Source organism: Glycine max, chromosome 1 (genome assembly GCF_000004515.6).
Source record: "Glycine max cultivar Williams 82 chromosome 1, Glycine_max_v4.0, whole genome shotgun sequence".
NCBI classification, from domain to species: Eukaryota; Viridiplantae; Streptophyta; class Magnoliopsida; order Fabales; family Fabaceae; genus Glycine; species Glycine max.
This window is the reverse complement of record NC_016088.4, coordinates 5,502,340-5,515,734: the sequence shown is the minus strand read 5'-3', so window position 1 is coordinate 5,515,734 and position 13,395 is coordinate 5,502,340. Positions and strand designations below refer to the sequence as shown.

Below are 13,395 nucleotides of genomic sequence, written 5' to 3'. Positions count from 1 at the left end.
AACTGAAGTAAAGGAAAAATAAGAAATGTAATATTTGATAAAACTAGTCAAAAAATTTCTTACTTATTTCTAAAAAATTTAATAGATAAACTTATTATATATTTTATGTTTTTTGAATTTTTATTAGGCATAAAATATATAAAACCAAGTATACTGATACTTGACAACTTTTTCTAAACACGAAAAAAGTTTTTGAGGGGATGAAATATTTGTGTGTATGTTTAGAATGGGGAGGGGGACGAGATGGAAAATTGAGTGGAGAGAAATATACTATATTGATATATTAGTATGTATACTTAACAAAATTTTATAAATTAGGGGGGCGACTGCCCCTATTTGATACAATGTAATTCCGTCCATGCCTATGTACAACTATGTCCTGGTTGTTAGGTTCTTAATTATTTATTCAATGAGTGGCAATTTACATTATCTCTATTAATCTATTTCAGATCATTAGTTTGTCTAAACTCAAGCACATCAATTAGGCCTCAATAGTTGACTCATAATTTTTGGACAAAGCCCTTTTTGTATTAGAGGTCCAATAGGATCATTCAAAGTGTATTATACTATCATTTTGGAATTGCACACTAATGTTTTATAGTGATTCTATTACATTGACAGTTAGTCAGACTTGAAGTAGTTATATGCAGTTTTCTTGTTTGACCTATGTGAGGTCCTGTGCTAGTTTGGTATTGTATTATGATAATTATACATGCCTATATATTATTTTGGGATGTTCATATTTTAGGGGAGATCATGTTAAAATTTTAAAAGAAATCCCTTTGAAATGTAGGTTTTATAAATTAGTATCACATTTATTATTTTAGATGGAGTTGGTTATAGTAAAGGCTTATCATACTATAATAGTTGTTTGTGCGCCAGTCGTGATTGGATTTTGGGTCTTTCAAAGGATATATTTGACATTTTCATGATAATCGTAATAATTATATTTGCAATTGATTTTTAGCATCCATAAGCATGGGTTAAACTTGTGTATAAAATAAAAATATTTGACTAAATAAAGAATATGTTTGTTTGCCATTGGTTCATATTTGTAAGATTTTCATTATACTATTGGTCGAATTAAAAATCTACAATGTATTGTAGTAATGCAATCATTATTACCTAATCTACTACAGAAATTACCTGATTTCTTTTCTTCTACCGATACAACTTATTGTAATGAAATAAGAGCATATAATTGATGTATAATTATTAATTAATTTGGTGACTTATTCTGTATTATTTGCTTTCTTTTTCAATTAGCAATTATTAAGTTTTCGTAAATTTGGTTTCTCTATTTATTTCATAATTTAATTTTGGTTTTCTTATAATTTAATTCACGAATTTAGTTCCCTAATTTTTTACAATCCTGTTATTTCAGTCTCCAACCCCGAGATTGGATGTTGACTATTACTTGCCAACGACCACCACATGTTGTGCTTTTATTGGACGTTAACCATCATGTGTTGTGCGTTTATTAGATGTTAATTTCATATACCTAATTAATGTCAACCTCCAATAAAATTGCGACAGTTAATGTCCAATAAAAGTACGATACATGACAGTCAAGGTAAACAATTAGTACTCAACATTCAATCTCGGGGTTAGAGACTAAAATAACGGGATTGCAAAAAAATGAGGGACTAAATTTATGAATTATATTATAGGAGGACAAAAATCAAATTAACAATTAGTACTCAACATTCAATCTCGGGGTTGGAGACTAAAATAACGGGATTGCAAAAAAAATGAGGGACTAAATTTATGAATTATATTATAGGAGGACAAAAATCAAATTCTGAAATAAATAAGGAAACCAAATTTATAATTTTGCCTTAAGTTTTTGGGTACAATAAATAACAATTATTGTTTGATTTCATCATAAATTGATAATTTTTGTGTGAATAACTAAATAGTGGAAACAACGTGAAGCCCATAAGCCCAAGTACAGACCTTCGTTGCTTGCTCAAAAACTTTAAAGCCCAATACACTCTATTGCATTTTCCCCTTTGAGAAGGTAAAAAATAAGATAAAAAAAAAATATGTAACAAGAGAAAATGTCCTTTGTATTTTTGTCTCGTTGCCACGGAACTCCTTCTTTGACAAAAAAAAAAGATGAAAACTAGGGAAAATGTCCAACAATGAAAGGAGTTTCTATTAAATATATGATCATTCATAACCTAAAATAGAAATATTTTTATTACTTACATGTTAGATTAAATTTACATGAATTCAATGTAGCTAAGAAGCAATTTTAATTGTTCAATCTCAAAGGCGTCCTTTAAACAAAAAGTGAATGATTAAGCATCATCAAAAAAATTATAATTGTATAACTATGGCAATGAAGGAAACAAGACAATTTCTTGCTCACACTTTTTGCATTAAAAAAATATGAGGAATTTCTTCATCATTGGGAATTCAAACACACCTAGTATGTTGCCAAATTTCACAAATATCACACGAGACCATCCTCTCACCATCATCTTCTATAGTTCCACAAGTGCAATCCATTATACCATTGTTCATATCACTTTCACATATTTGCTCAATCATGTTTATTCATATGTCACCATGCCAACCCTCAAGGACAACTTTTCCACCCACTTCAATTAGACCAAAAGCCATTGTCTCATTGTTGACACTCAAATTCCCAAATGATTCCACCATAAAACTCCTTAACTCTCAACAAATTTCTCTAAAATCCCTTTCAACTTCTAGCTTCAAGTCATTGATAGTAGCATTTCTTTTCAATGTGATACATTCATGGGGTGGCATAATGGCCTTGTTTAAGTACTAACCACTGCCAACATTGTTTCTCAACCAAATTGTACAATAAATGTTGAGTTTATCATCGGAGCCTAATTCAACTTGGTGAGGAATATCTCCAAAGTAATCTTTAATAAAATACTTAGTGCCAAGAATTATCCTAGCTGCCAATGGTATAGCTGAAAGAAATTCTGACCTCATAATTGGTTTTAATCTATAAGAATGTACTTATACAAATAAAGCATGTCCTTCATTAGTTGAGCCCTTCTTATACTTGTCCTTCACTTTGTTACTCATAACCAAGCCTTCATTATAAGGGTACACATCAGAAATGTCCTCTAAACAATATTCCAAGACTTTGGTCACAAGGTTCAAGCTTCAGCGAACCAAGTAGTTTCCTTCAACATGGTTTCCTAGTGACCTCAACACAAAATCTACCAAACTTGTGTCACTAATGTATGCACGAGCAGCATCTCTAACTTCTTGTCTTGAAACCCATTTAAACTCTGTTCTTTTCAAGGCCTCAACAATAACCCTTGTTGCCATCTCAATCCTTTTAGGGGACCAACGACAATTGGTCTCAACTAAGGCATTTGTTTTATAGGAACTAATTCAGGTTTCACGAGGAAGACATGATTTAAGGTCTAACATGTAACAAAATAGGTCACCAAGGGTCACTAGGGATTGATCTGAAAGTGTCTGGTTCCTTGAGAAGATTAGTGGAATGCCATGGCTAGAATTGGCAATGTGGTGTATGATCAAGTATAATGACATGCTTCTTATTGCTTGTATGGCCTTGTGGTACATGGATTGAGTTACACCAAAGCATCCTCGACCAAATTTGTAACCCCAACTGCCAAACCATGTCTCATTGTATGCTATTCCATTCATAAGTCTAAGTTTCATTCCTCTCTTATGTGAAATGTCATTCAAACTCACCTTCTTATCATGTAAAGTACAAATTAATTAGTCAAATGCTTTTATTTGATAGAAGAAAGTTATGAGATCTTTGCATGTCACCTTTTTAACACTATTATTTATATTATTTTTTATCCAAAATCTTTTACAGTTCTTATAGTTAGAAACTATAAACATAAGTTTTTTCAGGAAATTCAATTGGTATTATGATATTATAAAAGGTAATAATCATTGGAGACATTTTCTTTTACATTCATACTACACCCTAGTCACTTGGCAAATACACAACTTAGTGTATCACTATTTTCCCTCCATTTTTTCTCTTGAAAGTAAAGGAACAACAAACGTAAAATATGTATAGTAAAATGCAAGTGTGAAATTATGAAATCCGAAAAAAGGTATTAAAGAAGCACCATAACTTTCGCTTTTAGAAATTATCCTTTTCTTTATAATGCGAAGACAAGTTGTACAAAGTGAAAATTATGATCCATCTTCGTAAAATTAGAATTTGGTAGAAGAAGAAAAAGAAAAATTACAAGATTTGACTTAATAAAATCAACACTAAGAGGAAGACATCATCTAGGACAATGAAGCATAGTTAATGAGAAATTCTCTCTCTTGTGAGGAAAACACATATGTATATTAAAATTGTGAAAGACGAGACAGAAAACGTGAAAATGTGAAGAATAAATACAAGAATTATATCAATGAAGTGAATAAGGTTGAAAACCATCAGAATTTTTATTTATTTAAATAAGAAGAAAATTTAAGTAGTTTTAAGCATTTAACACAAGTACATGAGCCACAATAATTAATTAACATGTAAAAAAACAAGTTAAAACCATATACTAAAAAATTAGCTACACTATTATAAAATTATAAAATCTTTTATTTTTCTTTTAAAAAAATAAATTTCTTTATTAACTGGTGTAATAAAAGTCAATATTAAATATTTTCGTATTTCTCTGAAATAAATTTTAACTTTAATCGAAAAACAATCAAAACGCTTATTTTATTGTACCTAAATTTTGTGAAAATAAATTAAAGAATATAAATATTTCAAAAAAAAAGCCAAAAGATGTGAGAAACTATATTAAAAAAATCATAAATTGTTATATTTTGGAGGTTCAAAGATTTCTCCATTCACAAAGAGAAAAAGATGAAAATGAAACATCGGCTAGTGTTTTTCAAACAGGTGTGTTTGCAAGGAAAACAAATAGTTTAATTTGCACCTAAATTGTGCTATTTATAGTCTTGTGGTGGATCTCAAAACATACGAACTGGTTTAAAACCAAAATTATATATATATATATATATATATATATATATATATATATATAAACAATTTTACTTATACCATGAACAAATTTTTCAATAAATACGTATAAAATGAATTAAGTCTCTTTCTTAAAATAAAATTATAAGTTAATTTTTTTTAATAAAAGTTCTTTCATTTAACTTTTTCGTAACCTAATTTTGACTTATGTATGAGTTAATTTCAACATATAAGAAAAAGTTGTTGGAACAGGGTTAACCTTGCTTGCAATCCGTAGCACAAACGGTTCCAAAACTCCATGATCTGGTTCCCAGCTAAACTCGAACCCATTTCCAATCCATTGACACAAAGCAAATGCCCGAATCCATTAGAGTGAAAAACACCATGCATCATATGACCCTGTAATTCAATTAATTTGGACTTACCATTATTAGTTGTAGTAATTGCATCACAGCTTGTGCAGGTACCCAGTGCCTCCTTTGAGGGCAACACAAAGTGATACTTATTGCAAATGAAATGGTTGCCCCAGCCTGTGCTATATTCAAATCCCATACACAATTGAAGTGAGATGATAAATTAAAGTGAATAAAGCATACGAACTAATTAGTTATATATCATCATGTAACTAACTTTATTCATTGTTTTTAACCATGAATAATAAACACTATTTTGAGAAATGTTAGCTACACATTCTCTCACATACATTTTTTTACTTATTCTTTTATTATTTATTATAAAATTTATATATGGAACTCATTTTTTATTTAAAGAAATTTAGCTTTAATGTGATTATTGGTCTTACATGAATTTTAATAAAAATAAATAAATAAATAGATATTTTTACATACTTTCTATTATTAATTATAATTTATTAAAAGTCACAAAATTATATAGAATATTCATTAAATAGAAATTGAGACTTGTATCATTGTTTAAATTTCTATAAAATTCAATCAATGGTTAATAGTGTCTTTAAAAGAGTATATCATAGATTGTGTTATCAATAATTCTTTTTTACATATGCCTCATGCTATTAGCTATAATTAAATTCAAAACCAAATATTAACATTACCAACGTATTGACAATGCTTGCAGTGACGATTCAATGCTGCCTCTATTGGCTCTTCAATCACAAACAACAAGATATGTAAAGGTGGGTGGTGATGAACTTCATGTTGAAAAGACCACATTGGCATTTCCATGCTTAAATTACTCCAAATTTGCACATTCAAGTAATGCATTCACGTTCTCACGAAATGGCCCGTTAAACATAACAGGATATCCAGGTTTACCAAAATTCTTGAAGCTGAAAACCTTCCCACACCTCTTCCTTTTTTTGTTCCCAACTACTATAGACTTTTATGAAGCTGATGACTAGTGGAGAAATTATAGGGGTGATGTTTTTTAGAATTTCATGCATGTTGTAACGAAGGAAAGTCTTATATATACCTGTTATTACTCTCACTCACACACATAGTGCCTTGAAATTGGACACGGTAATAAAGAGTTACACATACTTGTGTAGCTTCTATTTGCATGATCTGTTTCAAAATTGGGTTTCTTTCAAAATTTATTGCACTAACCTATGAAATGGTTGGTGCTTTGAAGTAAACTATAGGGACCATGCAATTATAACCTCTTCATTCCCTACAAATTCTATGATCAAATTGGAGTAGTTGATTCCTATCTAGTAGAAAAAGCGGTTTCAACGACGGTGGAAAGAGACAAACAACGTCGGTGTTTGACCGTCTTTGAATCTAATATCGTTGAAAGTGTCTCACTTTCAAAGACGGTCGAAAGGATACCGTCTTAGAAAATCTCAACTTTCAAAGACGGTGCTGACATCACGATCGTCTTAGAAAACCAGGCTTCAAAGACGGTGCTGACATCACGACCGTCTTTGAAGGTTGGCTTTCTAAGACGTTGTCGACGTCAGCACCATCTTTGAAGCATGACTTTCTAAGACGGTCGTGATGTCAGCACCGTCTTAGAAACCTAACTTTCTAAGACGTTCGTGATGTCAACACCGTCTTTGAATCATTACTCTCTACTTTATTGTTGATTATAAGATTGTATTTAATTTTTTTTTCTAATTTTTAAATATATTAATTATTTTTTATATATCTCTCCAAATATTAATAAAAAAATAATTAATTGAATAAAGAGATAAAAATAATAGTTTTAAAATAATAATATAAATAACCAAAAAATTTAATATAATTAATTAAATTAATTATTTTTTAAAAAGATATAAATTAGTTAAAAGATCTAGAGTACTAGTGACCTTTTAGGAACCAATTTTTCAACTTAAGTTTCTCTCCACGTTGAGACAGCTAGCATTTGTTGCTTTCAATAGTGAAAGGGGCAGCTTTTCTTTTTCTTTTCACTACCTGTTTATTACTTTTTACAACAGTGATATAAATAATTTAATTTGTTTTATTACTTGTGTATTAGATGCATAGAACATAAAATCAAAAAATTAGGCAAATTAGAAGAACATAAGCAAGAAATAAAACTGATTTACGCAAACTTTAGACCTGGTAAAACTAGCATACATCTACTGATTGAAACAGTATATATATAGTCCACAGTTTGTATTTCAAATAAAATATGCTGCATAGTGTAAAATATTTTGATTATTCTGGATTGTATACCTGGAATGTCTGATGAACTAGCTCCATCAATTGTTTGGCTGCTTTGAATACTAGAAACCTCTCTGATAAGAAAAGCAAATCTACCACATGGCTGGATAACTGGGCAGAAGTTTCATCACTCTTCCAAACAGAACCATCCCTTGTATACTCCTACAGAAACATTCTCCATAAATAATTAAAAATCACAATAGCAAAAAGAATAATTTTCCCAGTCTAGAAACTCACTTGAGGAATTGAAAAGTCACATTCTAGAAGCAGATTTCTAGCTTTAGCCAAGATCTCTGTCTTTTTCTTAAATGCAAAGTGAACCTCAACATTTTCAGCAAAATTGCTCAAACTGCACAATGAAAATTAGATATTTAGAAATAACTTAGCAGTTAAATGACAATGCTTCCTAATTTATTTAAGAAAATCCCAACTAATAAATTGAGAATGTTGTCCATGAATAAACCAATAACACAGGAAGGCAACTAGGCAAGCAACACCCTCCCCTGCCAAAGGTGCAGGCGGGTGTCTCTGTCACAAAATGGCAAAGCATGAGCAATAGAATTGATTTTATGACCTTAACATATCAACTCACCTTACTAACTCATAAGTCTAAAAATATCACCACAGTAGCATAGTTATAGACTATGCTTTTGTCATTCTGTGATTTCATGTGATATGCATGACAGACAAATATCCAGAAGTTAATGGAGTGATTTTTTTTCCTGGGAAACACTGTGATTACAAAGTTGTGCATCCTTCCCAAACAGTTATCATTGGCTTGGCTTCACTAGAAGGAAGTGCCAAATAGCAGCCTTAAGATTTGAAAGGATGGAGCTGGATAGACACATTCCATAATAATCTAAAACACAAGAATCAAGTAGTGAGATTCTACCTTCCCCATTGTCATCAGTAGACATCACAATGAAAACATATTTGAAGAGACCAATAATGGTAAATGTCCAGAAGATAAATGAAAGCACCCCAAAAATTTCTTCATTGTCTTCTTTGAGGCTCAATTTCCCTGAGAATGAGGTCTTGTAAACATAAATAGGGACACTACTGAGGTCACCATATACTACCCCAAGACTTTGGTAAGCTAGAGTAAGCACAGTTGTGCAAGACGTCCTTTTGAAATTCTAACAAAGAAAGCCAAGCATAAGAACATATGCAATTAAATTTTGCCAAAGCTACATGACAAGTGACAAAGCAAACAAAATTCTACACAAATTCATCATTTCAGTAGTTACTAGTTAGCATTTCACCACCTTCTAAGTATCAAAACAGCATTAATTATTACTCCATTCAATTTATTTTGTGGAGTACAAGTTGAAAAGCCAAACACTAGAATTATGACACCTCTTCAATTAAAATCTGTCATTACTTGTGAGTTGTGACCCTATAACTGAATACAAAAATGCTAAGCAAATAAGACTTTTGAAGAGATGAAACAAATGGAGTAGTTCATTAGGACCAAGGAAACAAGAATATATACTCTCACTGCTGAGAGAGCCTATTGTCTTCACAAAGTATTCTCAAATTTTCATGTCAAATCAAACAAAATCATGAAAGTTATAAAATGCATTTCAAAGTTGAACCAAATACACAATAGATAAGAAGTAGGACACATGACATCAAGAATAAAGAATAAAGAGGAGGCATTTCTCATTCTCAAATACCAGAGAGAAAGAGGGGCATTACCTGTAGGTAGTTACGAAGTAATGAAGAAAAAAAAGCAATTTATAGGCGAGCCAACTCTGCTCCTGGACAGAATCTAGCCCCTCCTCCAAAGGGTGCATAGAATGGACTAGTTCTCCAATTTCTCTTTTCCTACATTCAGAGGATAGGAATTAAGAAAGAAAAGAAATTAAAGTACAAAAAATTACATATAGTATGCACCAAATTGGTATGTGGACTAACCTCATTTTCAGGTTCCATCCATCTCCAAGGATTAATATATAGAGCTCCAATGTATACATTCTCATCTAAATGGACTGCTGAAAGAAATGGAACCACAAAGCAATCATGTTCATCCTGTCCAAGAGAAAAACTAATAAAAAAATGTTTTTCAGTTTAAATATAAAAATCAGAGCAATCCCCTAAGATAATGTTTTATGTACCAAATAAACATATAGGGAAAAAATTTCAACAGTAGTTGTTATATATACCAGCAGTTGCTTCATGGCTATAGGACATTGAGTAAGGAAATAGACTGCAAAGAGCATTGTTTTGGTGGTTGTTTCATTTCCCGCAAAGAGAAGATTGATAATGAAGTTTGCAACAACATCATCAGGCAAGCTTTCTTCCCAACAACATTCTACCCAACAAACATTCAAATTACAAACACACTCTTACCTGTGCAACCATAAACAGAAATCACCTCTCAACAAAAGTTCTATCACTTCCCAACAACATTTTATCCAACCAAATAAAGTAATGTTGACATCTACGGTACTTCAGTCCCAAAGCAGTCCAAAAAATTTAAACTTTATTCCAACAAAGACACAACAACATTCAAGCCATGAACTTAACTCAATTGAATTCCCATTTTACCAATTCAAAACAAGCAACACATTCCAAACACTAACTTTTCAAAAACAACCAATCCAACAAGCACTATAAATTCTACCTTCTCTTGAGATTGAAAAACAGGCTGCTCCACTTCAACCGGAACCACAAACCCATGCACCGGCACATGGAAGGAAACGTAATTGCCCCCAGCAGCCGCCACAGCAACTTCAACCGGAGCCTTCATCTCAGGTGTGGTAGTAAAGTACTCCGAAGACATAATATTGTTCAACTTCTCCCTTAATGCAGCATCTACAAAAAAAAGAAAACACTCAATAACAATTTAACAAGTAAAAAACAACTCAACACGAAAGAAAAAAAGAGCAATTCAACAGAACCATACAAGTAACATCAGCATCAGGCCTAATGGGTTGCTCCGACTTAGCAAGCCACAGCTTGGCATGTTCCACGCAGCAGTGCAGCACACTCTTGTGTGAAAAGCTTGAATCCGCGGGCCGCGAAACAAGCAACCCTCTCAGTGCAGAGATCGAATCCAAGTCCTTCTCGCCGAGCAGATCGGTGGCGTCGTCGATGACGTAGTCGTAGGTCAAGCAGCAGCCACGCTCATGCGTTCTGGTAAGCATCGTGGACACAAAGTCACTCTTCACATCGAAAAGTGAACCAAAATAGAGAAAATTAAGCAGGTCCTCCACAACGACATCATTCCTCGAGTTCGAGTTCGGCTCAATCGAGCCGGAGCTCTCGGCTAGGGTTTCGTTTTCGATCTCGGTCTCATGGTGAGGGTTTTGAGAAGATGTGTCGTTGATTTGGAGCTCTTCGGAGAGAGCGGTGGCGAGAGGTTGCCGGAGCTTATCGAGCTCATCGATGAGGGCGAGGATGGAGGGTTTGGAGCGTAGAACCTCTTCCTGCTCCTTGTTCACGTTAAGTGAGGCTTTTGGGCTCCCTCATCTCCCGCAGCGCCGCGATGAAGCAGCTGAGGTGACAACGAATGCGAGAATGAGAGAGAGAGCGGCATGTACACTGCCCGATAAAGAGAGAAAGAGAAAGTGATAAATTATATTAATTAAAAATACTAAGCATTTAAGACGGGGTTTCCGAAAACCGTCCTTGTTTTGAAGCATTTCAAGGCGGTTTTTAAAAACCGTTTTTAAAATATTAACAATATTTACAAATTTGTCACTGTGATATAAACAAAAACGATTTTTTATAACCGACTTAAATACCCTGTCGTAAAAAATGGTATTTTTAGGCAACACTTCTTGTCTAACTACCGTAAGGCACTTTTTTTTTTGTTAAATAGAACTTGTTGTATGTCATATATATATATATAGGATTATTGTAAAAGTGATAATTACACTGTTTCCCTATGCAACATGTATCTTGTTATTTCTTTAATTACTTAGCAAATACTTTTTTAAGAATAAATTGTAAAATAAAGAAAAATACAAGAAAGAAAAAAAAACCTTTTTATGACATTTGAAAAAGATAGGTACACAAGATTTATAATCAAACAAAGAAGAAATTTTAAGGTAGACTAAGATTTTGATTGGAAGTTTTTTTCAATAAATATTTATAGTAAAAAAATAAGAAAGTAAAATAAATTAAGCTTCTCTCATAAGTTGCAGTTAAGTTATGCATAAATTAAAAATCAAAATTTTGCTAAAACAAATAAAGGAGAGTTTCTATAAAAACTAAAAATTAATAAGTTAATTATCAGTGTTTCTTTAGTTGCTGATGTTTGTTTATGAATCAATTGAAAAAACAATTATTAGGCACATAAATGTTGTTTTAATAGTTGTTGAACATGAAAAAAAAAAATTCAACCACAACATAATATTTTTTTTTAAGATGCTACCGTCCAATTAGTTCACTTTTCACGCAATTCATGTGTATTTAGGTTCCTAACAAATAACTCAGCAAAGACAAAACTTAAACATGCATGCAAAAAATTTAAGTTTTTTTTTAAAAAATAGAGCACGTTTTTCATAAATTAAAAACACGACTATACAAGTTCATCACGTATCATAACAATAATCTCATAAGCAAATTTGAGTTTCCTTGATTTGCGCAACAGGACAAGGACTTCATTTAAAGATTAACCAAAAGTTACATTCAACTCAATTAGACCTTTGCTACTAAATTCTGGAAAGATGAAAAATATTTTTCTCATATCATCGTTACATTTAAGCTCCATACACTTATTTCACATAACCATCACCTACATAAAACAGGTTGGTGGTAAAAAAGGTCAAGTAAAATTTTGTTACCTTGGATGGCATCCATAATTGTTTTCCTTAAAGCATCAAGTGATATATTCTCGCTTATTCTAATGACTTGAGAACCACTAGGATATTCAAACAATATCCTTTCAGATGATGAAATCATGTCACCATCGTAATACACAATAGTAGGTACACTCTCCATGTTTTCAGTAATATGGTAAATATCAAGGCAAAAAAAGCAATTAGAACTCTAGGAAGAGTGGTAACCAAGCTTTTGATCCAAGCAATAACAATTGGAACTTTAACAAATCATCTTGGAGTGCTGGGAATGAAAACAAGAATTCTAACTAGAGTTCTGCGGATCTTGGAAATAAGATTCTAATTGGGATAAGAAAACTAATTGGAATTCTGAATCTAGTGATGCTAATAAATAAAAAAAAACCACTTGGAGAAGCAATAGTAGCTGGAACACAGCAAATGCCTCAAGCAATGATGGTGTAAATGAAGGTTCAAATGAGAGTAGGTGGTGGGAACGGGAGAGGTGGTTACTAGGATAGAGGTGGCTTTAGAGGTAGAGGAGAACACGATGGATTTGGTTTTACAATATAGATGGTTTAAACTGTGTCTATATTTAATATGATTGGTATGCATATAAAAAAAAAAAAGCAATGTTTGATCAATACGTCTCAGAAAAAAAAAGTAGTGTTCAGTCAACGCGTCTTAGGAAAATAGTGTTCAATCAATAAATGCAGTTTCGCAGAGTTCAATCAATAAAAAATACTGTTTTTTACTCAATTTTTTAAAAAATAGTTCAACAGAACCTCAATTCCATTATCTAAGATTTTTTATGACAACGAAATCATGATTTTGTTGTGATGAGGGGATTGCCAAAAAAATAACAACAAAATCGAGATTCTGTTGTGCTAAGGGAGGTGCAAAAAAAAATTACAACGAAATCGTGGTTTCATTATTATATCTGGGACGATTAAAATATACAATAAAAATCATGATTCTGTTGTATAACAACGAAGTCACTATTCTA

General features: G+C 32.0%; 1 protein-coding gene across 1 annotated transcript; it reads right to left on the bottom strand.

Moving 5' to 3' along the window:
* Positions 1-1,802: 1,802 nt before the first annotated feature.
* Positions 1,803-12,555, bottom strand: LOC100816385 (uncharacterized). The gene is made up of 8 exons (XM_041017931.1): positions 12,399-12,555; positions 10,514-11,077; positions 10,232-10,422; positions 9,523-9,636; positions 9,304-9,432; positions 8,498-8,741; positions 7,843-7,954; positions 1,803-7,767 (listed from the first exon to the last, which is right to left on the bottom strand). The coding sequence occupies exons 1-5, from the start codon at positions 12,553-12,555 to the stop codon at positions 9,343-9,345; spliced, it is 1,116 nt and encodes a 371-aa protein (XP_040873865.1). The 3' UTR covers positions 1,803-7,767; positions 7,843-7,954; positions 8,498-8,741; positions 9,304-9,342.
* Between the last annotated feature and the right edge of the window lie 840 nt (positions 12,556-13,395).

What these genes read in the sequence shown, in the direction of transcription:
- LOC100816385 (XM_041017931.1), bottom strand. Translation starts at nt 12,555, where the DNA reads ATGGAGAGTGTACCTACTATTGTGTATTACGATGGTGACATGATTTCA. An exon ending in GCCTGATGCTGATGTTACTT is followed by an intron (nt 10,423 to 10,513) that starts GTATGGTTCTGT and finishes TTTTTTTTGTAG; the next exon opens with ATGCTGCATTAAGGGAGAAG. An exon ending in TTTTTCAATCTCAAGAGAAG is followed by an intron (nt 9,637 to 10,231) that starts GTAGAATTTATA and finishes TCTCTTGGACAG; the next exon opens with GATGAACATGATTGCTTTGT.